The sequence below is a fragment of the Esox lucius genome, chromosome 18, assembly GCF_011004845.1.
Source record: "Esox lucius isolate fEsoLuc1 chromosome 18, fEsoLuc1.pri, whole genome shotgun sequence".
Classification (NCBI taxonomy): Eukaryota; Metazoa; Chordata; class Actinopteri; order Esociformes; family Esocidae; genus Esox; species Esox lucius.
In genome coordinates this window covers 3,571,746-3,597,814 of record NC_047586.1, presented here as the reverse complement: position 1 = coordinate 3,597,814, position 26,069 = coordinate 3,571,746, and the positions used below count along the sequence as shown (strand labels likewise).

The 26,069-nt window shown below is 45.7% G+C and overlaps 1 protein-coding gene across 4 annotated transcripts in view; it reads right to left on the bottom strand.

Annotated features, from left to right (window-relative positions):
- Positions 1–688: 688 nt before the first annotated feature.
- Positions 689–26,069, bottom strand: part of LOC105024888 (protein tyrosine phosphatase non-receptor type 12) — a 42,475-nt gene continuing 17,094 nt past the window's right edge. Inside the window, exons 3-18 of one of the 4 annotated variants that reach the window (XM_029114532.2) lie at positions 23,825–23,901; positions 22,702–22,797; positions 22,399–22,437; positions 21,011–21,082; positions 20,784–20,843; positions 19,855–19,997; positions 18,848–18,914; positions 18,671–18,748; positions 18,382–18,498; positions 16,386–16,474; positions 12,315–13,186; positions 9,336–9,407; positions 5,969–6,051; positions 5,111–5,144; positions 3,793–3,892; positions 689–3,181 (exon numbers count right to left, since the gene is read on the bottom strand). In XM_029114532.2, coding sequence (XP_028970365.2) covers positions 3,172–3,181; positions 3,793–3,892; positions 5,111–5,144; positions 5,969–6,051; positions 9,336–9,407; positions 12,315–13,186; positions 16,386–16,474; positions 18,382–18,498; positions 18,671–18,748; positions 18,848–18,914; positions 19,855–19,997; positions 20,784–20,843; positions 21,011–21,082; positions 22,399–22,437; positions 22,702–22,797; positions 23,825–23,901 — 2,009 coding nt within the window. In that variant the 3' untranslated portion in view covers positions 689–3,171. The remainder of the gene's footprint in view (positions 3,182–3,792; positions 3,893–5,110; positions 5,145–5,968; positions 6,052–9,335; positions 9,408–12,314; positions 13,187–16,385; positions 16,475–18,381; positions 18,499–18,670; positions 18,749–18,847; positions 18,915–19,854; positions 19,998–20,783; positions 20,844–21,010; positions 21,083–22,398; positions 22,438–22,701; positions 22,798–23,824; positions 23,902–26,069) is intronic. The other 3 variants (XM_029114530.2, XM_029114531.2, XM_029114533.2) reach the window with 3 other exon arrangements.

Sequence of the window (26,069 nt, the reverse complement as noted above, 5' to 3'; positions counted from 1 at the left end):
ATTTTTGATTAAAGCGTTTTTTGCCTCCCGGCGTATTGAAGCGGGCTACCAGACTGAATGTTAAGTTTAGTCACGTACGCGACACCGGTCTTCCAGTGTGAAGCACAGACGCTACCCCGGCGTTAAATGTGAGTTAGCCGTAGAGCATGACTTGCGTCTTGTACCCGGTGTATTTGTGTGGGGAGTCTCCTAGCCCACGTACCTACAGCTCCCGTCACTAGGTTACCCCATGTGTCATGTGCGCTGTTCACGTCGACAAATAGTCTAGTACTCCTTCCAAAACGTTCGTGCGTTCTGGTTCCACGAACCCGGGATTGTTTGAGTGTGCGCGCGTTAGTGTGGCGTGCTTTCACCAGCAGTCACTCTGTAGACGTGTCGAATTAACACGCGTGTAAGGACGATTTTTTTTGTTTTTTTGTGGGAAGCCATTTCAAATAAAATCAACTGAAATGCTTCCCGTGTGTGGGTGTGTAAAGCCCCAGGTTGACGTGGAACTATGGCAGAGCTCACTTGCCAAGTCACAGGATGGTGCCATGTAGTCATCCCTCAACAGACAAGCACACACGGACACACTCTCTTACACACGCTCTCCCACACACATTTGGACACGCGACAAACACACCACCCCAAGGATACCATCCATCTATTAAAACCCAGTTAAGGGAAAAACAAGGCAAAGGAAACATGGTTTAGTTGACGTATTTTCTCCGTTTACTGACAGGTCAATTGATTTTTGGAAACATACAAACAGTTGTTTTCTGTGTGGGTGTAGGTGGACAAGGAGGGGTGTTACTGAGCGAGGCTACACCCTAAAACTAACCCTATTTCATACATAATGCATTTCTTCTGAAGGTCAAAAGTAGTGCACTAGGCTATATAGGGAACGTGAGGGTTTCCTAAAGGAGAGACGGATGAGGCTGAGCACAGCGCTGGGGGGGGGTCCAAAACAAACGCTAGTGGTAACACTTATACCAGGGATATTAAATTCTTGGTCCTGGGGGGTCGAAACACTTCAGATTATTTTTTTTCTACGTTGTATCTAATTGCATTCAGCTTGTGGTCCAGGTCTGATTCAGTCAATTGTTTGAAGAGGAAGAAAACAAGAGATGTTTATTTATAGGAGTAGAGGATTTAACCTAGAAGTGTTTTCATCCAACCAGGATCAGAGCTGAATATCCCTGATTAATACTGTAGGGCCTACAGAAATTAAGTAACTCCAGGCCTGAACTTAAACGTAATCCTGGTTTTCTTTTCTACCCTGGCCGTTGGTCGGTTGACTGATTCGTGTCTAACTGGCTGGTGATTCGAATCACCTGGGCCAAATTCAGCTGCAAAAGAGGTCCCAGGTCTGAGTTAGAAGTGAAAATCAGGAGCGTTTTGGGCAGACAGGACTGGTCCATCTATCAGATCGGATTAAATACATGTAAATAGAATGAAACAAAAATCAATTACTTGAATGGGAAATCGTGTTCTATTCATTCCATTTCTGCATATTAAATACTACCCGACAGGTAAAACAGGTGGACAAGCTGGTGTAGTAGGACAGGGACCACGAGGGAGGAAACCGCATATACAAAAATAACTTTCAGAATACAATTTACAAAAAGAGCATTGTTATTATTACAATCTTGAGGCTGTTTGACATCTCAGCCAGTGGGGGGCGATATATACCAAGTCCAGCCGATTAAAAACAATTATAACAAAATTTAACAAACAACAACCCTGCAATATTTGCTAGAACACGAGGGCAAATAATTTACAGTTGGAGGAACGTTGGAGAAGAGGGACGTCGTAACATCCACAAACTTCTTACATCTTCTGTTAATATGAATATTTAGATAGCAAATTTGAAATATTATATACCTAGTTGCCCTGTACATTTATAAAACAATGAATATATATAGCTATTGAGAAGTTAGCAAAGAAAACACAATGAAAGAAAACGAAACAGTAGTCCTCCGTCCCTAATGATACACGTATTCTTACTGTATTGTCATAATACAAGTTTAAAAGTACAGAAGTAGCTAAGAAAGTGATGGATTTTTCCCGGGAAAACCGACAACGGAATCAGGATCCAATTCGAGTGTGGTGGATCATTTCTGAACGAGAGTCAAAATCTCACTTAACTTCCTATTTAATGCATGACTGAGTGGAAAGTCAACCTAAAGGTTGGCTCAGCGACATTACGTCTTCACTAGCAGCATCGCAGTTACCGACATTAGCAAGTGGCAAAACTTCACTCTCACCCAGCTGCACACAGGATCTCTGCGCAGGTTTGCTTCGAGGCAATCAAAACTGAGTCAAAGCTGTATATTACTGTTCACCAGCCTTAACTGTTCTGTTCACGCTGTACATACCACGGAGTCCACCTTTAAGTGGAAGTGAGGACTGACGCCAACTGGAATAAGGCAGATTTGTTGGTCCCAGCAGAGAGAAAGGGGACAAGGTAGCACTGCATCACAAATGGCTCCCTATTCGCTGTGTAGTGCACTACTCTGCTGTAGTGCCCCGGTTGAAACAGAGTGCACAATGTAGAAAACGGGGTGCCATTTAGGACACAGATTAGCACCAGCACACAGAGGCCCCGGCAAGCAGTACGAGTACAGCAGGAAGGTGTACCGTTGCATCCTGGGTAGATTATCTACATTGCTTTGTTTGCAGATTGATTTTTTTTATGGGGCGTCCTAAAAGGCAGCATGCTCCCTACAAAGGGCACTGTTTTTCACCCATGGCTTCATAAAAATGCCACTTGAATCTCTGGCCAAATATTACAGTGCACTTAACTCTGGGAATATAGTTGCCCTTTTAGGACCGCCCCGGTATTCAGGAAAAGGTGGCCATGTCCAAGGATGAGAAAGCACTAGGGTTGCAAAATTCCCTGAACTTTTAATCAGGTCCTTGTTTTTCAAAGAAATCCCTGCATATTCCCTCCTGTTTCTGGGAGTCCTCCAACCAGGGAGTGGGAAAACCAGGGAATTTACTCAACAATCCCTGAATTTTGCTTCCCCCACACACGGCATAGGCCGCATTTTCCTCTACAGACGGTGACCCGGCAGGGAGAAAGAGTTGGAGACTGGAGAGGGGACCGGGAAAGGGTGGAGGATTAAGGAAAAAGAGCATCATGTCCACTGGGCTGGAGGCTCCCTGGGGCCTTTGGGCTGTAAGCAGCGGCTACCAAATGCTGGAACACAAGAAAAGGAAACATTATTTTTGGCAACTAACCAGAACACCCCCCCCCCCCCCCATTCCAGTTGATATCAAGGAATTCAGGAAGTAAATAGGTACTTTTCCATTAGCTGAAAGGTAGAAGGTATTTACTGTAAGTAAAATGTTTTATCTTAAATTTAAATGACTTCCAGAATTGACTGGGTCTTTCAGGTATTCCCTGTTTAAAAATGAACAAACACCTTTTCCAATAATTACTCAACATGAGCTTAGGAGAACCCTCTTAAAGGCTTCCTTTGCCCAGTTGTTCAACCAAATCTCATGATATCCGATCCATGATTAAACCCATGCTTCAGGGCAGCATCTCCCAGCGTATAGCGCATAACAGCCAAGTACATTACTGGCTCGTTTATACTAAAGCCGGGGGCGGAACATCATCATCATCGGGTTGGTTGCCAAAACGAAGGTATATGCTGGTGTTACCAACAAACCTTACAGATACCGTTAAAAAGTCTCCAAATAAATCGGGGCATGTTCAAGTTTGTGGCTTCTCTGGGTTTGGTAGGAATGGGGTACAAACTAGACATCTTGTTAATTGTCCATTTTCCCTTTCCCCTGTCCACTCACCTACCTCTCTCTGAGGCGCTCTTTTTATCTGTGGCTTCTGGTGTGGTTTCCTCTGCCACTGTGGAGTCCAAGGTCTTCTTACTCCTCTCACCCGACATGCCTAGGTCACACACACGTCACTAGGTGTTACTGAATGTACATACAATCATAATATTGCTGTCAACTTTCCCTACATTGAGGATGCTCCCTCATACATAATGAAGCCAGCTGAGGTGAGACAATGCTGTCTTGCACAAACTGTAGCCCGCAAGTGTAGCCCGCCTACAACAGCACATGCCTAATCTAATTAAGGCTCATTTGTGCGAGACAGTAACAATGCCAAATCTCTGCCAGCTAACTAGGAAAACAATTAAAACAATGCAGATACGCTTGGTAATGTGTGGGATACATTTCTTTAGAAAATAATTCTGATCTATTCGCGTATTTTTCCACGTCTTTTGTTACCGACTAAATCTATGATAAAAAAAAAAAAGGTTTCCAATCTAAACAACACCAGATAATGACAAAGAATAAAAAAAACTGTTTTAGAAAATACAAAACTGAAATACTAAAAAATGTCTATAGCATCCTAGGTACTCTGGATAAGGTTTTCTTCAAGGGCCTCTGTGTATTTGCTCAGTTGATTATTCCCTCAATCCTGACCAGTCTCCCAGTCCCTGCTGCTGAGGAGCATCCCCATAGCATGACGATCCCACCACCATGCTTTACTGTAGAGATGACATTGTCCAGGTGATAAGCGGAACCTTGTTTTCAGCAGATGTTGTGCTTGGCATTTAGGCAGAGTTTATTTTTGAAATCTAAACATCAGTCTTTTAAGGGTCATATCATATGCCTTTTATTCAGGAGGGGCTTCCGTCTTCAACCACTTGACCATATAGACCTAATTGATGGAGTGCTGCAATAATGAGTCTTGATGGTTCAAAAGCTGTTCCCTTTCACAATGATGGAGTCCACGGTGTTCCAGGGAATTTTCAATACTACAGCAATTTTATCAACTTCCCCAGATCTACACCTCGACAATTCTTTTTCTTGGGTCTACAGAGAGTTCCTTGGACTTCATGGCTTGAATTCTGCTCTGACATTAACTGTGAAGTGTGGGACTTTCTAAATCATGCCCAATGAACTGGGTTTACCATGGGTGGATTCCAATGAAGTTGTAGAAACATCTCAAGGATGATCAATGATGCACCTGAGCTCAAATGTGCTACAAACGTGCTTTCAGGCAGTACTTTTTGAGAAGTGGCTTCTTAATATATATATGGAGGAGGTTTATGGGGCCCTCATTTAGCCCCAAAACTGTGAGGTGTTAGCTTCTTACCTGTCTCAGCTATCACATGTGTTCTCGGCTGCTCCTGTGGAAGGAGAAAAATGTACCCTGTCAATAACCCGGCTCTCAAACCCCTTTGATAACCCGGCTCTCGAACCCCTTTGATAACCCGGCTCTCGAACCCCTTTGATAACCCGGCTCTCGAACCCCTTTGATAACCCGGCTCTCGAACCCCTTTGATAACCCGGCTCTCGAACCCCTTTGATAACCCGGCTCTCGAACCCCTTTGATAACCCGGCTCTCGAACCCCTTTGATAACCCGGCTCTCGAACCCCTTTGATAACCCGGCTCTCGAACCCCTTTGATAACCCGGCTCTCGAACCCCTTTAATAACCTGGCTCTCGAACAGTTGATGTTAAATAAAGAATATATAAAGAAACAGAACCAAGTTTGGGTCCATTCCATTTAATTGTGTAAGTACATTAAAATGTAGATCCCCCCCTTTTAGGTTGGACTAAAATATAAACTAACCTAGAGTTGCAAACACCAAAGTGCTGCCCTATATCAACTATGCCAACAGAGGACGTGGGAATAATGTTTGAGGAGTGCCACGCTATATCAACTGCCAACAGAGGACGTGGGAATAATTTTTGAGGAGTGCCACGCTATATCAACTATGCCAACAGAGGACGTGGGAATAATGTTTGAGGAGTGCCACGCTATATCAACTATGCCAACAGAGGACGTGGGAATAATGTTTGAGCAGTATTGCTGCAATACTAACAGTTTCCAATTCCACCTGGTAGTTGATTATGACCTGGGGACACACCAGGAGGGCTATAATAAAAACATCATGGAGCTGACAACCACCAACCTAAAACTTGTTTCAATAAAGCTGGAGAACGTCACCTGAGGGGAATCTGATAGTTTTCCTGACGGCTCCACGGAACCACTCCATTCTTTGGATCCCAGCGACTTCACCTCCGAAGGGTCTAGACATTGAGAGAAAGAGTATGAGAAAGAAAATGAAGAACATTGAGAAATACTTTCATTTTTTTCGCCTCAGGTATCAGACCTCTAGGCTGTGGATACAACAATGTATATACGCTAAATAGTAAAAATAAAATCTGGTGACCGATTCATAAAAAATATTAGAAACAATAAATGAGTACTATAATAATATGTAGAGAAATTGGTTACAAGACAAAAATAATTCCACACAGTGAGTAAAAATGAAAAAGAAGAATGTGCTCATCATTTTGTGGGTTATATTAGTGCAGTGGTTCCCAACTCGAGTACCCCCACTGCACACACTTGTGGGGTAGCCCTGGACAAGCACACCAAATTCAACTTAAGGAGAGCCTGATAATTAGTTGACGAGTTGAATCAGCTGTGCTTGGCTGGGGCTTCAAAGAAAATGTGTACTGTTGGGGGTACTTGAGGACCAGAGTTGGGAACCACTGTATTATTGTATACACAATCACATAAAATGGCTAAAATCGAATCAGGGTGCACCAAAACAGGGAAACATTATTAGATGACGGGATACAAAAACATTTCTAAACAATACAAAGTACATAATTCCAAAGGCTGACAGATCTACAAATGGAGAATTCCAGACAACTGGCAATCAATATAGGACAGGTTCGCCTCACCACACTCAACCTGCAGGCCCCTCTTGACAAAATCACTGTTGAGATGCAAGAGTCAACTGTCAGATAGAAACGGCACAAACAGGAAGAAGCCTCTGCTCTCAGAAGAGAAGACATTTGGGACATTTGCCAGACAACAACTGGGTAAAGACCAAAACCACTGGAACAATGTGCTCTGAATAGATGAGTCAAAGTTGGAGTTGTTCGGCCGCGATGCCGGACGCCACGTTTGCCAAAAAAGAAACAATGTCTTTGAACAAAAGAACCTAAACTACGAAGCCAAGATCTAAATCCTATCTAAATGCTGTGGGAGGACTTAAAGCGGAAAGCCCTGGAACACGATACAGTTCAAGCAGATCGCAAAAAAATCCTCCCAGTCAGAGATTGATAGACAGTTACAAGAAACAGCTACATTAAGGTTATTTCTCCCAAAGCAGTCCAAACCACCTATTGAAGCTATGAGTGTGCTTTTCCATTATTATGCAATTGCATTTCTGTTAATTTACTGAATAAATTATTGCAATGTATAATCAGTGTCATTTGTTAAATTAGGTTCTTTATTCATCAAGTGTTCATAATTTCCAAAATGTATTAAAAAACTTTTCAGGGGGTGTTATTACTTTTTAACACAACTTCGTTGTGTAACGTCTGTTCACTCAGGATCCCTTTCATGAAATGTTAGGCTTTGGTTGGTCTGAAGGAATTCAGTGCAAAAAAATAAATCGTAAAATGCAGAGAATTTCTCATTTTTTCAGAGCGCTGTATAACACGCTTACGAGTGACTGTCCGTTTGATTTCCTGTACCTTGACCTTGGAAAGAGGGGGTCCATCCAACTATAGCTCATCCAACTATAACGGAACTGCTCCAAAATGCTGAAGGTCACGTCAACCCATAACCACTACTGAAGTTTGCATCCATCCAAACTGGTCCGTCTCTCCGCTGTAGCTCTGATACACCCGTGTCGGTCTTCAGTGCATTTAATTGACACACGGTGATCAATACGAAGAAAACACGAAAGCAAATGAAAGGCTCCAATTCCTGTCAGCTTAGCTCAAATTAACTCACCTCTCAGTCCTCCTCTCTGTTAATCCACCCATACCAGACTCCATCACTCCCTTCACCCCAGGAGCAGCCCTGCAAGCCAGGAGGTGGGAGTTGGAAAAACTCTGGCCATTGAGCCGACCCAAAACAGCCGTGAGAAGGCACTTACTAGAACCAGAGGTCATTTGCCATGACCCTTCAGTCTCAAACCAAATCCAGTACCAACTTAGACTTCGTGGAGCTGGGGAACATTTCCGACATCTTGGCAAGTATTGGGCACACGCAGTTACCAAAAAAAAGTTACCATATCAGGCTAACGAAAAAACAAACTTCCCTTGAGAGCAAGTAGACTGGATGCCGGGTGGCGCAGCTATTTTGGGGCTATGATGAAAGACATGCGACCAAAAACTAGAATAGTCCAAAACATTTGAGCAGGACCTGATTGGACTTCACTTACAATGTTCACATTGAATGAATTATTGTAACTTCAGGCCTAATGAGGTGTCCACAGCAAAAATACTGAGAAAACACAGAAAAATACTGCTGTTGGGTATATCAGAATTAAATCCTTAACAGAAATACATCTTCAGCCAAAGAAGCCACATAAAATGTACTGTCTCCAGCGGGTTGTCTAGAAAGCTAGTAACACTTACTATGCCACTTCACACTACAGGCATATTATATTTAACATTTTTAATCAGCTGATAATTTATTTTTTTAAAGTTATAAAAAACGCACACATTCATTCTTGATAAGTTCATCCAACATTGCATAGTCATTTGAAAAATCTAAATATTGACTCCAGTTTTCTCCAGGGTGAAATAAAATGCAAAAGTGGGTCAAATTCTCAATCAACCATTTTACAGTGATGTCAGAGTCAGTATATAACAAGGATCCCTGATAGCGAGTGCATTTATAAAAGACCCAGAAATCTTAGTTTTGGCACTGATTAGAAAAACCTTCCAGGTGAGGTACAGCTTTAGAGTGAGTATTGGTTGGAAGGAAACTAAGGAGTTACTGGGAGTTGCCTGGGCCCAACTGTTTTGAAATATTCAAAATGGCAGTGTCAAGTTCACTTATGTAGTCTGAATAGGTAAATAAACATACCTTTTTTATTGACTTATATGTTTATATCCATGCTCTCTCTCATCAGCAATTGATATCATATATCTAAAAACAAAACAAGCTATATCGGGAATTTTCCTAAGAGATGTCCGTAATGTGTTGAATGAAGGCGGAGCAACGCATGTTCAGGCTGTAAAGAGTGGTTTCTGGCGCCCTCTTGTGTTGAGCCAGCACACTGCAGCAGGAAACGGCCGGCGGTCCTGAAGCTGAACAATGGGATTTGACGACAATGCCAGAGGGAACGAGGGGTACGCAGTCAATGACGACACCCCCACCACCCCCCGGTGATCACCTGACCGACGTACAGCAAACAAGGCTCCACCCACCACAGCACTCCAGGACACTCGTCCAGGCCTGTAATCTTTGGAGGCCAGACCCCATCTTACCAAACCACTCTACTCCGGACTTTAGGAGACAATCCCAAATGGAACCCTTGCCTCAGACCTCTAGCACGCACCTGTGGCCAGTATGAAGGACTCTGGGGTTCTCTCGGGAAGAGGGGGAGGCGAGTCTTCGCTCTGGTCACTGTCTGGGTCAAAGGTCAAAGCATAGCAGGGATTACTACCACAAGGGGTCGAAGGTCAAGCTGACGGGTCAATGGAAGGCAACAGATACCATTTTCACACCGCTGTGCCAAACAGAACGGCACACTAAAAAAAAACAAAAAAAAAACAGAAGGTTCAAAACCTTTTAATTAGGTATAGTTCAAATGTAATAACTGGGTTAACTCAAATATCACATTTTTATGTTCCCTCTAAGGAACCTCTGAAGAACCTTTTGAGGTTTACCTCTTAGCGGGGAGTTTAGGTTCAGCCTGTAGAGGTGCCACTTTCATTTTTTGCGTGTACTCTGGTGGCTCTGATATTGGCCCGGTACAGCTCGGCTCAGGTGTGTGAAAAAGGATCATGGAGACAAGCTGAAGACATCACGGGTACAGCCCAGATCAAACCAGAACCACCAAAACCCAAATCCGACACAAAGCCAAGCAGCCAATCAACATCAAATTCCCATCAAATCACAGCGCGGTTAACAACAGGCACGGTGAACAAACAATCAGAGATTGGGTGATTTTGAAATCATGATTGGAGATCACTGGTTGATTTCCTGTTACTTGCATTGACCAAAACCACATCTCTGCTGTGTTAAGTGCTAGCATGGCCACGCGCAGAAAGGATAAACGTGCACACGGCTGGCTGATATCAGTACACATGCAGTATCAACCACTTCCCCACATGCATCAACCTCCCATCAACCCTGTATTAACCCCATCAGCCCCCGTATCAACCCCTATCAACACCCCATATCTGCCCCCTCCGTAGCCACCCCCACCAACCCCCCCCCTAAAAGCCCCCAAAGTATGTGCCCCCCCGTACTATGTCACTACCTCTCCAATAACAGGTGTCCTCTTAGATGTCACTACCTCTCCAATAACAGGTGTCCTCTTATAGATGTCACTACCTCTCCACTAACAGGTGTCCATTAATAGATGTCACTACCTCTCCAATAACAGGTGTCCATTAATAGATGTCACTACCTCTCCAATAACAGGTGTCCATTTATAGATGTCACTACCTCTCCAATAACAGGTGTCCTCTTATAGATGTCACTACCTCTCCAATAACAGGTGTCCTCTTATAGATGTCACTACCTCTCCAATAACAGGTGTCCTCTTATAGATGTCACTACCTCTCCAATAGCAGGTGTCCATTAATAGATGTCACTACCTCTCCAATAGCAGGTGTCCTCTTATAGATGTCACTACCTCTCCAATAACAGGTGTCCATTAATAGATGTCACTACCTCTCCAATAACAGGTGTCCATTTATAGATGTCACTACCTCTCCAATAACAGGTGTCCATTAATAGATGTCACTACCTCCCCAATAACAGGTGTCCATTTATAGATGTCACTACCTCTCCAATAACAGGTGTCCATTTATAGATGTCACTACCTCTCCAATAGCAGGTGTCCATTTATAGATGTCACTACCTCTCCAATAACAGGTGTCCATTTATAGATGTCACCATCTCTCCAATAACAGGTGTCCATTTATAGATGTCACCATCTCTCCAATAACAGGTGTCCATTAATAGATGTCACTACCTCCCCAATAACAGGTGTCCATTTATAGATGTCACTACCTCTCCAATAACAGGTGTCCATTTATAGATGTCACTATCTCTCCAATAACAGGTGTCCATTTATAGATGTCACTACCTCTCCAATAACAGGTGTCCTCTTATAGATGTCACTATCTCTCCAATAACAGGTGTCCATTTATAGATGTCACTACCTCTCCAATAACAGGATGTTGGACCACAGTAGCAGTCATCTCTCTGACATTACTGCCCACCTAGAAACAGCAGACTGCACACGGACCCACCAACTGCTCTTCCAGAAACGTATTTCCTAGACGCTCTGGTCCAAAGCAGTACACTACACAGGGGATAAGGAGCTATTTGGGATGTGGACCTAAATTACATCCCAGCTCAGTCCAGGAGAGCAGCCAGGGGACTGCGAAACCCATTAGCCCCGCTTGCAGTGTGGACAGACGTGGGCTTAATCCACGCTCTGGGCCCGAGAGCCCTGCTAATGGCCGACTACCAATACCTTGACATACAGGCAAACACCCCCCCCCCACCCCCCCCGCCTCTGCCGAGCCCCCCCGGGAAGCACAGACAATCAGGAAAGCTGCGTGAGTGTCAAGAGCTGAAAAACATTCACAGAAGAGTCCGTAGCCACAAACACACAGCCAAGGTATTTGCTCGTCAAACTAACATTCCACATAGTCGACAGATTATCCAATAAAGGGTATTTTATTCTGAGAGCTCTTACCGGGACCATATCATCATGTTCAGTACTCACACACTCACACTCTTCTAGTTGGTCTCCCTGCTGTTATAGATATGCCAGCCTAACCATTTGGCCTGTGTACAGTTAGCTTCTGAGCAGCTAAGCCGAGGCCTGTCAGAGAAGCAGCATCACCTAACTTTACGTGTTGACTGGACGAAGATCCGTCTTGGACTAAAAACTACTGGGAGCAATATTATTCATTACTTCTTTTTTGTTCCCCAGTTCTGCAGCGTTTAACTTGTGATTATGGCCTTGCTCAATCACAGCTATCCCCAGGGTGTGAAGGTCAGGACGTGACCTCCACACCCCCCCCCCCCCCCCCCCCCCCCCCCTCCATTTTTAAAATTAGAACCCCCCTCCGGACTTTGTTGGGTTAAGACTGTTTCAAATCTTAAATGAACATTCTGGAAACCTATTCCATTGTCCTACTGCACCCAGGCAAGCTCAATCAAGCACAGGTAAGTGTTTGGAATGACTGCTGGCACCCAGCTGAGCTCCACTCCCTGGCCCGTTAGTCAGCAGCAGGCTCCCAAAGGCCAGCCCAGGAGGTTGTTAGTGAAGGAGACATCCGTAACAACGTACCTGATGCTGCTTCCGTCGACAGCAGCTGGCCGGCGATGGACATGGATGACACCTTTCGGGTGGCCAGGGGGTCGCCGAGGGACGACGCCTTGACCGGGGCCATTCCCGAGGAGGACCACGATGCCCTGGGACCTCCCCCGGCGCCCCCCCCGTGTCCCTCCACGTCCAGGCAGTCCAAGTGCAGAGGGTTGGTGAAGCACAGAGCGGTCCTGACGGGGAGGGCCTGGGCCTGGGAGGGGGTCGGGTTTGCCACGGGGGCGCCCTCCGGCCCAGCCTCCGGCGCGGGGGCCTTCACCGGGCTGACCCAGTCGGCATGGCCTCCCTTCTCCCCGGCGAGCGGCAGGTGGTTGGGCCGGGCCGGGGGCGCTCCGTCGGCAGCCGCAAGGTGCTCTGTTTTGAGGGGCCCCCGCTCTGCCGCCGAGTCCACGGACTGACCGAAGCTGGGGGCGTTGGCGCGAGCCTTGAAGGCGTGGGACCTTTGCAGCAGACTGTTGCCGTCGAAGCTCCTGGGGCCCTCCTGCAACGGGACCTTCTTTATCTCAATACTCAGCTTGCGCTCCAGCCGTCCCGCCCCGTCCGCCAGGGAGGGCGAGGAGGGGGCCTGCGCCGGGGGGCCACTGTCCGACAAAGCCCTGCTGTAGTTCTCGTTGAGGTCGGGGGACTGTCGTTGCGGTGCATTCTGGGGGTTCTGCGGCGGCTGGGACGAGGCCAGGACGTGGATGGTGGGCTTCGGGTGGTAGCGGTCGTTGTCCTGCCATACGCTGGTGACGGTGGGGAAGGCAGAGGGGGGCGACGGGGTGAGGATGGGGGGAACTGGGCGGGGCTCAGGGGGCTGGAGGATCTCCTCTTTCACGTCCCCGTCCAACTGGCTGCTGAAAGAGACAGAGAGAATTAATCCCTCAGCCATCTGTCTTCGTAAAACCCTGGAGGGCAACATTCATTAAATAAACACTACAATCCACGTGTCCTCACATCTCCGTCTGAATATTGAACAGCTCTACCACCAGGTGGCAGACTTCAACATAGGCCGAAACTTACATATCAAAATGTATCCAAACAATTCTCATCCCAAAGACACAGACCATCATGGACTCACGGGAGCGATCTTAAGAAACATAATTCAGAACACAATGTCTTATAAATTCTGTAAAACATTTGAAATGTGTGGCACATCGCAACTACACCTAACATATATTTGTGGGGTGTTGAGCCAAGGAAGGTCATAGGTCATTTGAACAGCAGAACTATAAATGGAGCCAAAGCTTCAACGTACAGTCAGCTCATGGAGGGTATGGTCAGTTGGCCAATTGAAACCCGACACCACAGAGGTCTTCCATTTGATACCCATAACCAATCGATGCAAAGCAGTTCACAGAAAAAAGGAAGTAGGTCTTGAGAGAAGAAACACACTAGATTATTTTGTCTCAAACACCTGTCTCATCTGCCTGCCTTGGCGTCTCGTTCTATCTGCTCCTCTTCGTAGATAAAGGACTTCATACTCAGAAAGCACAACTTTCCTCATTACTGACCTTTCTGTAACCCAACACATTTAATACAAGCGAAATTCTATAACAATTTCCACTCATGTAACACCCTGTAATCTAGCTGAATTCATCATCTGGACCTCTTGGTCTCTCCAGGATATTGTGGTTGTGAGATACAGGGGGCTGATGACTCAACACAGAGGTGTGGAAACTCTAGTTGGGAGATGTGTGTGCTGTAAACTCCCCTCCCCTAAGCTCACACTCACACACCCTTTTAAAGACTCTACAGCAACACAGTGGGCAAAAAAACCTCAACGAGAAACCTCAAGTTACTAGCGATGATGATTAGGACATGATGGAATCTTCGGGGGCAGCATATCACAGCCACTCTAGTCTAACGGTCTGAAGTTTCAGAATCACAGTACTAAGAACTGGCAACAGCACAGCTCTGATGTTCAGACGACTTGAAGCTTAAGACCTGTCAGGGCTTTGATGTGGGTTGGATTCCGCGCACACAGTACAGTCCCTGGAAAGCCGGTCCTCTGGGGCTAACCACTGCTAAAATGCCCCCCTTTGTCAGAAATTTTGCCCTGAGCGGCCTCGGGTGGTCCGTCTGCCTTTGCACACACACACTCTGTGTATATTGTAGTTCGGATTGGCCATGGAGGACCGGCAGTAGACACAGCGTCCCCGGGGGTCACCGCGGAGGGAAAACACCACGTGAAAACATCCTCAGGACGGCAGCCGGATGTGTGTGGTATGGACAAGGTGCATCTCTATTTTCACTGGCCAAATGTAAAACGGCCCAGTGTACTAGCGTACCAGGGCCAGCTAAGCACAGCGGCGTAAAGGTTGGAACTGCAACTGAAGCGCTCTGCCTACGACTGTCAGCCATGTTGGAAAGAAATGTGAAACGGTCCTGCGTTCTAAACCAGAGCGTGCATTCACAGGGCTCTGTGTAGGGCACACCACGCCAGGTCTGCAGGAGCTCGGTGGCGGTGGCAGGCACTTCCTGTTCCCACTCAGTTTCCATACAGGAGCTCTGCTTTCCTACGGGGGTGAGGACACTGTGAAAACCTTGAGCCAGAATGGCGTGGCAGGGGCAATGAAGACGTGTGTGGGACACTTGACGTGGTGACAGGGTTGACACTGAGCGTGTGTGTCCATGGCATCGATGATGGGGTGGGGGGGCCCTGAGTTTGAGCCTCTGAGACATGACTCACTGTCTGACCTTGATAGGAGTCCATGAGGAATACCTCTGGAATCTTGATACTCGTGAACGAACAAACACACACACAGCCCCACACACACACACACACACACACACACACACACACACACACACACACACAGCCCCATCTTTCTCCCTCTCAGGCCGATTCTGTCAGCTCCCGGTGGTGTGTGTGTGTGGGGGGGGGGGGGGGCATGTGGTCAGCCTGCATGACTTGAGACTTTCCAGTGTGTCTATTCTGAACTGCGTGGGTTATGTCAGTGTGTTGATACCAGGCACAGCCAGGGCTGTTGTCATGGTGTGCTGTGAAGAGTGTGTGTGGTTTTCTCTGGTGGTGATGCGCACGGGTGTGTGTGTGCGCGCGCACCGGGAAGCCTTGACGAAGGTGCTCCTCAGTTACCTAACTGCAGGCCAGATGAGAACACGCAACGAAACGCTGCACTGTGCATTAGAGACGGAGGCTGGTGGCTGCTCTTAACAGTGTCTGGAGGGCATTGAACGGACTGGAATCAAGCACCATTCAGTCGACTCTGTTACAAGTATTCAGATCCATCGACTGCCATGAGCCAATCATCCCCAATGTCCGTGTCACCAGCCTCCTATGCGGTTTATGGGCAGTGGTGGGAGAAGGGGTCCTGCTTGAGGGAGACAAAGATATTTTTGGACTGACTGGTTTGTCAATGCACATGTACTTCTGCGGCATGGGTTTGAATCTAACCTACTGCTCTTTCAGCAGAAACTCTTCTGTCTTCCAGCAAAAAAAAAAAAAAGGTTGGGTGTTTTTACAGTCTGGTGAAAAAGTATGTGCCCTCTCTCTTTACTATATTTTTTCATAATGATTATTAAATGAAGGCAACCGGAGTAAGACAATGATGTAGCACTACCACCACCATGTTGGACCTTCGTTATGGGGTCAAATCTGTCTTTGGTCAGTCAGAAGTGTGTTGTTGATCAAAACAAACTACATTTTCCCAAAATTGCCCCGGAAGCAGCTGAGAAGATTCCATGGAAACGGTTCTGTGGACGGATCAAAGCGGAGCGGGAGAAAAAACAAAAAACACTGCATTCCACAGTACTGAGTCTATATAAACTATATATAGTCCGTTCATCAAATATAATCAAACATTGTTATTGGTTCAATACACATAACACTAGGTTCTGATTAAAGATATGAAAACAGTCTGTGACAAAAATTACGCTTAACTAGAGAGAATCTGGAAAATGGAAACGAAAACATGCACAGAACTGCACATACTACAGTAGCTTGGTTCCTAAAACAAACCAATTTTGGTATTTAAAAGACAACCAGAACCCTCCCAGACTGCGGGACCGGTTCTGGCGGGCCAGGCTCCGTACCTTCGTACTCTGGGCGGTTTGGGAGGCGGCGTGTCCCAACGGTCCTCGTCTGAGTGATGTCCCGGCTTCTCTGGGCTGATTCCCTCTTCCTGGAGAGGAGGGGGGAGGGGGGGGGGGGGGAATCATTTAAGACCTTGAGCTGTTTTATCTCCAGCAGCCATGTTAGGGTTTCTGTGCTGTCAGCACTGCTACTAATGTTTCCTGTCCCCTTCCCAGCAGCCCCGGGGCTTGCTTTACACGGCCCCAGAGGTTGGCACTACACACCGTCCACGTCAAACTGTGTGGGAGGACGGGGCGGAGGAGGAAGAGGAGGAGAACGAGGAGGAGGAAGAGGAAGCATTATAGGGGCATGATGTCACAGCATCCTAAACAGGATGTTAGCCAAAGCTCTTGGCATGGCACAAGGCTCTCTCTCCACTTCCCCACTCCTCTGCTGCTCGCCACTTCCTCACCTCCTGCCCCCAACGATCCTCACCTCCTGCCCCCAACTCCTACTCTCTCCTCCGTGCGAATTGCTTTTGTGTGTTTAGCCTTAGTCTAGTAACATCCTGTCTTTCTTTGGCTCCTGACACAGACTGTGTGCGCATGTGTAAGAGGTTGTGTGACAGTATATCAATTTAAGCAGGTCAGGATGTCAGAATGTGTCAGATGTAAAGACATGGCCACAAAATTAAAGCACCTGTCTCCCCTCTCTCGCCATCTCCCCCCTCTCCCTCTGATCAAAAAGGCAAAAGGTAGTGGGAGAGGACCCCAGTCACACCCTCTGGAGGCCAGTAACGTTCACCACAGTGTGTCTGACCTCTGCTCAGTGAATCTAAAACCAGTTCAACTGGTTTTGTCTTGGGAACCAATTTGAACATGGCAGTCCCAGTCGCATTTTCATTTCTATTTAATTTATACCCCGTATTAGTTCAGTGAATTTTTCAAATGCATGTGAGAATAGAAATGCTATATAAATGTTATAAAAACATTACTCAGACAATGATGACCCACTGAAAACCTTATATGAACCACATATAATCCCTTGAGAACCCCTTGTTCTAGATGCTGTTGTTGTTTGAATTTACCACATTTCCTGAACACAACAGGAAAAGTACATATAGGGTGTGTGTGTCTGTCAGTGTGTGTGTGTGTCTCTGACTGAGCCGGTGTGTGTGCGAGTGTGTGCCTCTGTCAGTGTCTTTTTCTGTTGTGTGTGTGTGTGTGTGTGTGTGTGTGTGTGTGTGTGTGTGAGTGAGAGAGAGATTCTAGAGAGCTGGGAGGGTCAACATGCCCAGTCGTGCTGTTTCTCAGGAGGAATTTGAAAGCCAAGCAACTTCAGGGAGACGTTTCTTGGTTTTGTTGATTAGTGCAACAGAGAGACTTAACTAACAACAGACTAAATTAGACTACAGTGGTTACCTAACCTAGCCTAGCCCAGTGGAGTAGTGGTTACCTAACCTAGCCTAGCCCGGTGGAGTAGTGGTTACCTAACTTAGCCTAGCCCGGTGGAGTAGTGGTTACCTAACCTAGCCTAGCCCGGTGGAGTAGTGGTTACCTAACCTAGCCTAGCCCGGTGGAGTAGTGGTTACCTAACCTAGCCTAGCCCGGTGGAGTAGTGGTTACCTAACTTAGCCTAGCCCGGTGGAGTAGTGGTTACCTAACCTAGCCCGGTGGAGTAGTGGTTACCTAAGAGGCGGTGTGTGATAATGTTGAGTGATAATGTTGGGTGGTGTGTGATAATGTTGAGTGGTGTGTGATAATGTTGAGTGATAATGTTGAGTGGTGTGTGATAATGTTGAGTGATAATGTTGAGTGGTGTGTGATAATGTTGAGTGATAATGTTGAGTGGTGTGTGATAATGTTGAGTGATAATGTTGAGTGGTGTGTGATAATGTTGAGTGATAATGTTGAGTGGTGTGTGATAATGACAAGTGGTTCTGTAACGTTACATATTGGAAATGCTCCCGGTCGTGTCACTGCAGATGTTTAGTTTAAAGTGGTGAATAGGTCATACATGCAGTGTGGTCCTCACTACGCCATCTTGGATCTCTGAGTTGGTAGGACTGTCCAGGAGCTGCAGCTGTTTCTCAAAGAGTTGAGCAATAGCCCTGTGGACCAGCTCATACTGCTCCTATGGGGGTGGGGGGGGAGAGCGAGAGAGAATGTGAGGCAACAGAAACATTTGAAGACAATCCTTCTATTCATATTTAACCCTCAACGAGACCACAAAACAGCCACTCAACCCAAGTTCACACGAGGCAGACAGAGGTTTCAGTGGCCTTTTTGTTTTACAGACAAAGTACCTTGGTTTGAACGGCAGAGTGCCTTTGTGTTCTCATCTCCTGAATCAGCCGGAACACATTGAAGTCTTCCGGAATCTTCTACAATACCAACCATAGCAACGACAAAGCACCAGTAAACATGTGCCAATAATGATCATATTAATATGACTTGATGTGACCATCTTTGACTGTACTTACCCCAGCCTTTAGTAAGTTCCATGTGTAATCTATAGCGCAGATGGCCCCCGTCCTACCACAGCCAGCACTGTCAACAAACAACAACAGGTTGACAAACCACAAAAACAGCAACAGGTTCGACAAAAAACAACAACAGGTACACAAATAGGTTGAAAACCAACGACAACAACAGGCTGACCGTCAAGCAGTAACAACAACAACAACAACAGGTGGACAGACAACATTTAGACAAACAACAGACCAAGTTCGACAACAAAACTTTGACCCCACCAACAGACAAACCCACAGACACATTCTGACACGGTAAATAGCAGAAGCAGGCAGCAGGACACACCAACAGACAAACCCACAGACACATTCTGACACGGTAAATAGCAGAAGCAGGCAGCAGGACACACCAACAGACGGGGACACACCAACAGACGGGGACACACCAACAGACGGGGACACGCACACACGTGTCTCCAATCAGCCGGATGACAACACTCCTGACGACTGGCCCGGAGGGACTTCCTGATGGTAATTAACGGGGAGCACAAAGAGCCGAGCTGGTCGTTCGGAGTACGTCTCAACCCTCACAGACCTTCACAGCCGGGCCGTGGGCTTAGAATCTGTGTGTGTGTGTGTGTGTGTGTGTGTGTGTGTTTGTGCTAATATGAGTGCCAGACTTAACGTCACCTTCAGTTTAGTGGCGTCTGAACAGCCTCAGTCTGAAGATGGCCAAGCCTGTGTGGTTTGCGTGTCTGTGCTGAGGGTGTTCATTTCACAGGCCTCATCTTAGGGTCAATCTTACAATTGGGGTTAGTATCAGAATTGGGGTTGCTTTAAACTCTTTTAAAAAAGGTATTACGGTTAGGGTTAGGCATTAGAGCGGCCGGGTTAAATATTTGTTAGGTTAAGGTTGAAGTCAGGGTAGATAGAGGTTCTCTTTTATGGTCCCCACAAGGATTGAGACACAAGGCAGGGTGTGTGTGTGTGTGTGTGTGTGTGTGTGTGTGTGTGTGTACCTGCAGTGTATACAGATGGGTACATCATCGTGCTCCTGGTATTCCCTCATCAGGCCAATCATGTCCAGGATGGAGTCAAACGAGGACGGAACGTCATGGTCTGGCCAGTTCATGTAATGGAACTGAGTGATCCTCCGAGTCTCCTGTATTCAGAGGGTCTCACGGTTACTGAACAGCAGAAATACCAGAGGACAACCCACAGAGGCAGAAATACCAGAAGACAACCGCCAGAGGCAGAAATACCAGAGGACAACCCACAGAGGCAGAAATACCAGAGGACAACCGCCAGAGGCAGAAATACCAGAGGACAACCGCCAGAGGCAGAAATACCAGAGGACAACCCACAGAGGCAGAAATACCAGAAGACAACCGCCAGAGGCAGAAATACCAGAGGACAACCCACAGAGGCAGAAATACCAGAAGACAACCGCCAGAGGCAGAAATACCAGAGGACAACCGCCAGAGGCAGAAATACCAGAGGACAACCGCCAGAGGCAGAAATACCAGAGGACAACCCCCAGAGGCAGAAATACCAGAGGCAGAAATACCAGAGGACAACTGCCAGAGGCAGAAATACCAGAGGACAACCGCCAGAGGCAGAAATACCAGAGGACAACCGCCAGAGGCAGAAATACCAGAGGACAACCGCCAGAGGCAGAAATACCAGAGGCAGAAATACCAGAGGACAACCGCCAGAGGCAGAAATACCAGAGGACAACCGCCAGAGGCAGAAATAACAGAGGACAACCCCCACAGAGAAACACTTTACTGAGGAAAGTGCAACTGAGAAGAGCAGAGTAGAGACAAAGACGGAGGGAAAGAGGAAATCACTTTGCTGACCAAGTAGATTGATGCCATTTGAATGATGAAACTGAAAACCCGTTGTCCGCCGTGTGAGAGAGACAGACAGAGACAGAGTGAGAACTTACATTGTCATACTCCACAGTCAGAGACCTTATGAAGTAGTCTGGTCTAGTCTGCTCAGACTCCTACAAGTAAAAACAGAGGATCAAGTTGAACTGTTAAAAACAATCCCTTGTGACAAAAGCAACTGGTCATGACACTCGGTGGCACTTCCACATCAGTTTGTAATCAGACAAAAGTGTGTTGTGTTGCAATAATCAAAAGATGTCCATGTTAAGACGTGGTATCTTACACAGGAGATTCTGAAGGGTCCGAAAGACATGGGCTCATCACCCAACAGTGGAAAGTACCGCTCACACTTTTTCTAACAGAAGAGAAAATGTAAAATGTTGTGATGTGGGAATGTTTACGTTTATAAGAAGCATTGCAGCAACTTTCAGGTTATTGGTTTATAAATCCAACTAACTGAAACAACAGTAAACGCATTTTCCGCACAAGCATGTGAAACTATGAAATGTCATTTGTACTGTGGCATTAGCATAATTACAGTCTACTCAAGGTTTCCAAATGATGTAGTTTTACAGGCTTAGTTGATAAATTCGTTTTTTTTATTGGTCATTTGCACACCGTACTAAAATGCCAGTCTAATGTTGCTTTTACAAATATTTAGAAATGATAAGGTAAAATGTCAGTATTCAATCAGCATTCAAGCCCTTTGTTAGGACACACCAAACTGAGCTCAGGTGAATACAATTTCCTTTGATCATCTTGGAGATGTCTACACAACACATACGGAATCCACCTGGGGCTAAATTCAATTGACCGGACATGATTTGGAATGAAACCAATCTATTGGCCGAGACTGGAGTACCTGACAGAAGGACAACAGACTTGACCAATCCCAGCTTTATGGGCGGGTGGTCAGCCCGGTGACAGGGCTGGACTTGGCAATAATTATTGTGAAAGACTGTATAAGGCAAAATATTACGTCTGACGGAACACTGAATGGGGCCAAATACTAGCGACTGGTTGAATAGGACCTGGTTTAGAGCGCAAATGACCGAAGACGATGATGTACATTTCAACAGGAAAACGAACCAAAGGATTTGGATGGAGCAATGGTGGAACGGCTTCAGTACAGGAATGTCCACGTCCTTCAGTGGTCGACCCAAAGGACAGACTTGAATACCATTGAGAATCTATAGAATGACTGGTTGGTTGCTGTCTAGCAACACTCCCATTAAGCTAAGCTAAACCAAACGTATCCAAGACTCCAAACTAATCTACAATGTGTTGACTTTTGGGTCTGGATTCTTCTGTAAATTAAATGTCCTTCTTATTCTTTTCTAAAATATTATTTAGAGCAGTGTTTCCAAATCTTGGTCCTGGGGTACATGCTTTTTGTCCTGGGGTGCATGCTTTTTGTCCTGGCACTCAAAGACCTGCTTCAAACATTGCCCAACCACCTACACACCTGATTGACCCATTATCAAGACTTTCATTTGGATCAGGTGTGTGAGTGCTTGGGCAAAAACAAAAACTGGGCACACCTTGGGGTCCCCCAGGACCAGGAAACACTGATTTAGTCTGTCATTTTGGGGTATTGTGTAAATCAGTAATAAAAACTCACTAAAGGAAAACTTTACACTTCAATAATTAGGAGTTGAAGTTCATGCTCACCCTTCCCATCTCGAATTCTCGACACGCCATTACAATGACCTGAAACATCGGAAACGCAGAGGATTGTCAGGCTGAAGAGCACTAGCAAAACAATGGGTGGGGTGTGTGTGTGTGTGAGAGAGAGAGTTCCTACTTGACCAACCATCTCCACAAGTCTTTTTAGCAGTTACCAACTAGGAAATGTCCAGATTAGGGGATAGCCTAGCTTAAGCCTAGCTTAGGGTCAGAGTTGGGTTGGTTACGTTTTGGGGATATTTCTGGTCCCTAAAAGGATACAAATGTGTGTGTGAGAGATTTACTTACCGCTACATTGTACTCCCAGTTCATTCTCCAGAAGTCCAGGACAGTGTTTTGCAGCGGGCCCTGGGTAGCGATGTAAGCCTCAGGACCATCTATTCCCTGTCGCAGCGAAATGGCAACGACACGCAAACCCACGTTAGAGGGATGAAACGTGAACGGAACAGAGCTTGGCAAGGGAGAATATAGCAGGGGAGGGGGGAGAATATAGCAGGGGAGGGGGGAGAATATAGCAGGGGAGGGGTGAGGAGGCGCGTCAGAGTGGGAGAGGCGGCGTGAACTTGTGTTCTCCTATCGTATGTTCGCCCTCAGCGGCTACGACAGACGCTAATCACGCCAAGCACGCCAAGCATGCACTGACACAAACCCTCGTCAGGTTCACTAAAGACAGTCATTATCACAGGTGACCCGACATGGCTATCAGCAGTCATCCTCTCGCCTTTACATCATCATTAAATGGTGGGCGAGTACGTTCTCAGCACTTATTTCCACGACCGATTAAAAACACGTTTTCTCGCAGGTTCTCTGTTAGGGCCTTGGCAGTGTGGAACATCCAATCGCAACAAGAATCACAGTATCGTGACTCATGTGAGATCAAGATACCTATACAGTCTCAATACACACCTCAGCCAGGCGACATTACTGTAGCCAGGCGACATTACTGTAGCCAGGCGACATTACTGTAGCCAGGCGACATTACTGTAGCCAGGCGACATTACTGTAGCCAGGCGACATTACTGTAGCCAGGCATCCTGGAGACGCGCCCTAGTTTCTGCAGGTACCTCTCAGCATTCCCAACACTGGTTTGGGTCTATTTAAAATAGTCACTCTAGCACCAGTCCGGTTGCCTTGCTATTTAGGTAGGAATCTGGATGGAGTTTTAGATTAGAAAAAGCGGTTAAGTTTTATACCCTCAATTAGCCTAGTGGAAGTTGGCATATGCTACCCCTCAAAAAACACTTGGTTTGCAAAACCTTTTTTATTTTGAGTCATTAATTGAAATATTGAGCAGATAATTCCACTTATCCCACTAGCTCAGCGGAACTGGTAAGCCTCAACAATTATTTATGTTTTACACACACACACACACACACACACACGTAAGAGACATGTAGAAAGACAACAGTACCTTGATGAAGTTGGCATTGATGTAATCTGAATCCTGATTTGTTATTTTCATCGTCAGCTTTACCCTTGTGTGGTCAACTGTAGAAAAGAGATATAAAAACAGTCTCTAAAATGTATCTACAAATTATTTTTGTTACTTTCTAATAAAGAAAAAAAAAAAAACAACACTGGAGAGTTCGAAGAAATCGTATAGGTGTGCTTTTTGTGAAGATAATTAAGATACAAACTGGAGAAAGGAACATACGTTAAAGAAAATAAAAACAAAACTTTAAAAAAGAGATACGCCCACTTTGCCCCCCCCCACCCCCCCACAAAGAGGCACGGCGACCATTGTCCTAATCTAGTAAGGGAAATTGTCTTTCCGGTTAAATCAATTCAACATATTTCTGGATGCCTGGAATGCCACAACGCAGCCCCTCAGATAAACTTTAAAGGTCTCCATGCAATAGAGGAGAGATAGGACAGGAAGTACAGGGATAATTAGGCTACACCTGTGTATTGACGATGGCTTTCCATATGAAAACACACTGAACACTGACTGGTGCTACACGAGTCACGTCATAAATGCATCTCGGCCCTGGAGTTAATAACGTGAGTAGGATTCACATGGCAGCTTTGACAGAAGTGAACAACAGATGTTAACTAGGGAGTGCTCGGATCAGGGAAAACAACTCCCTTCTGTTCATCAATAAGCACCCTGGATTCATACCACTAGTTTACAGCCAGTTTACAGCCAGTTTACAGCCAGTTTACAGCCAGTTTACAGCCCAAAAATATTCCAGATCTAAAAACAGTGTGTTGAGACAGACTGCTCTTATAGCGTGATCATTCATAAACCATAGGTCATTATTTAATTTACAGATGATTTCACATTTTGATAATGCTTTACAATATTATTTAACTCCATCCAGACCACGTTTTTCATAATCGTTTCACTATTTTCCACCAGAGCGTCAACCAAAAATAAAACTGAAAGGCAGAACACAGTAAAATAAAACAATTTCCCAGAGATGGAGCATCTGCTGCTCACAGGAGAAAACCAAACTGTTGTTCTTCACTCAGGCCTCTAGGGCTTTCAGTTTCCAAAACATGCTGACAGTATATGTTTTCCTCCGTCCCCTCGAGTGGATGTACAACCTCGAAACCCTAAAACGATAGTTGACACACATCATGTCCAGACGTGTAAAAGTGTCTGGCTACCAGAGACTTCATCTGAACATTCTGGTGTTCCTCTTGTACTCATTAACGCCGCCGTTCAATTCTCTCTCAGAGAAATAATAACAGCCAGATGGCCACTAATAAGTAGACTACAAACATTGTTTTACAGGAAATTCTGCCCCTGAAATGCATTTCCTTTCCTGCATGAGGGAGAAGAAAATTTCCCTTGATCACAGAATTACGACGTACACAACTGTGACATGGAAAATTACCTGAGGGGAGGGTAGACAAAAAGTACAGTGGGTTTCTATATTCTGAACTTACCAAGCTGTCCAGTGGCATCCTCTCCCAATTAAAAACAAATTGACGGGTTTTCAGAGAAGCCCGGGCACCAAAGGGACAAATGGATTTATAACACTGAAGTGTTGTCAAAACGTGAAATCATCTATAAATGAGCTCACAAAGGCTTTCAAACGCTCACGAAGGCTGTCGCCATGTGTTACGATCACTGCTGCCGAATTAATATTCATAATATTTACTTCCTACATATGCATATGAATTAATATTCATAATATTTACTTCCTACATATGCATCCTTTCCAATTCCCATCTGTAGGTGCTACAGTCATCATTGGGGTCATACCACTGTAATATGAGCTCAGTACATGGTTTTCAATTGCATTTGCTTTTAATGTCAGAGTTTTCTGTAAAGCCACTCAGAGAGAGACAGAGAGGGGTATGAATTGTATTTAATACCAATAAAGCAATCTGAATCAGAGAGAGATGGACAGATAGCAAGCGAGCAAGAGACGGACGGAAGAGAGAAATACAGCAACATACCGCAACAAAAAAATATTACTGAAACAGATTAGAGAAGGAAACGAGATGGAATGGAAGTGATTGGTATATGGCACAAAAAAATCATAAAATGTTCTCATCATTATATAACCCAAATATTGTAATACGTTATAAAACCTTCTATCCTCAGTCCACAGACACACAGACTTCTGAATTAAGAGGCTGTTGGACAGAGTTCCTGTAAGCTGTCCTCCTCTGCTAGAACAACATGTCAAGAAGAGCCAGGCAGA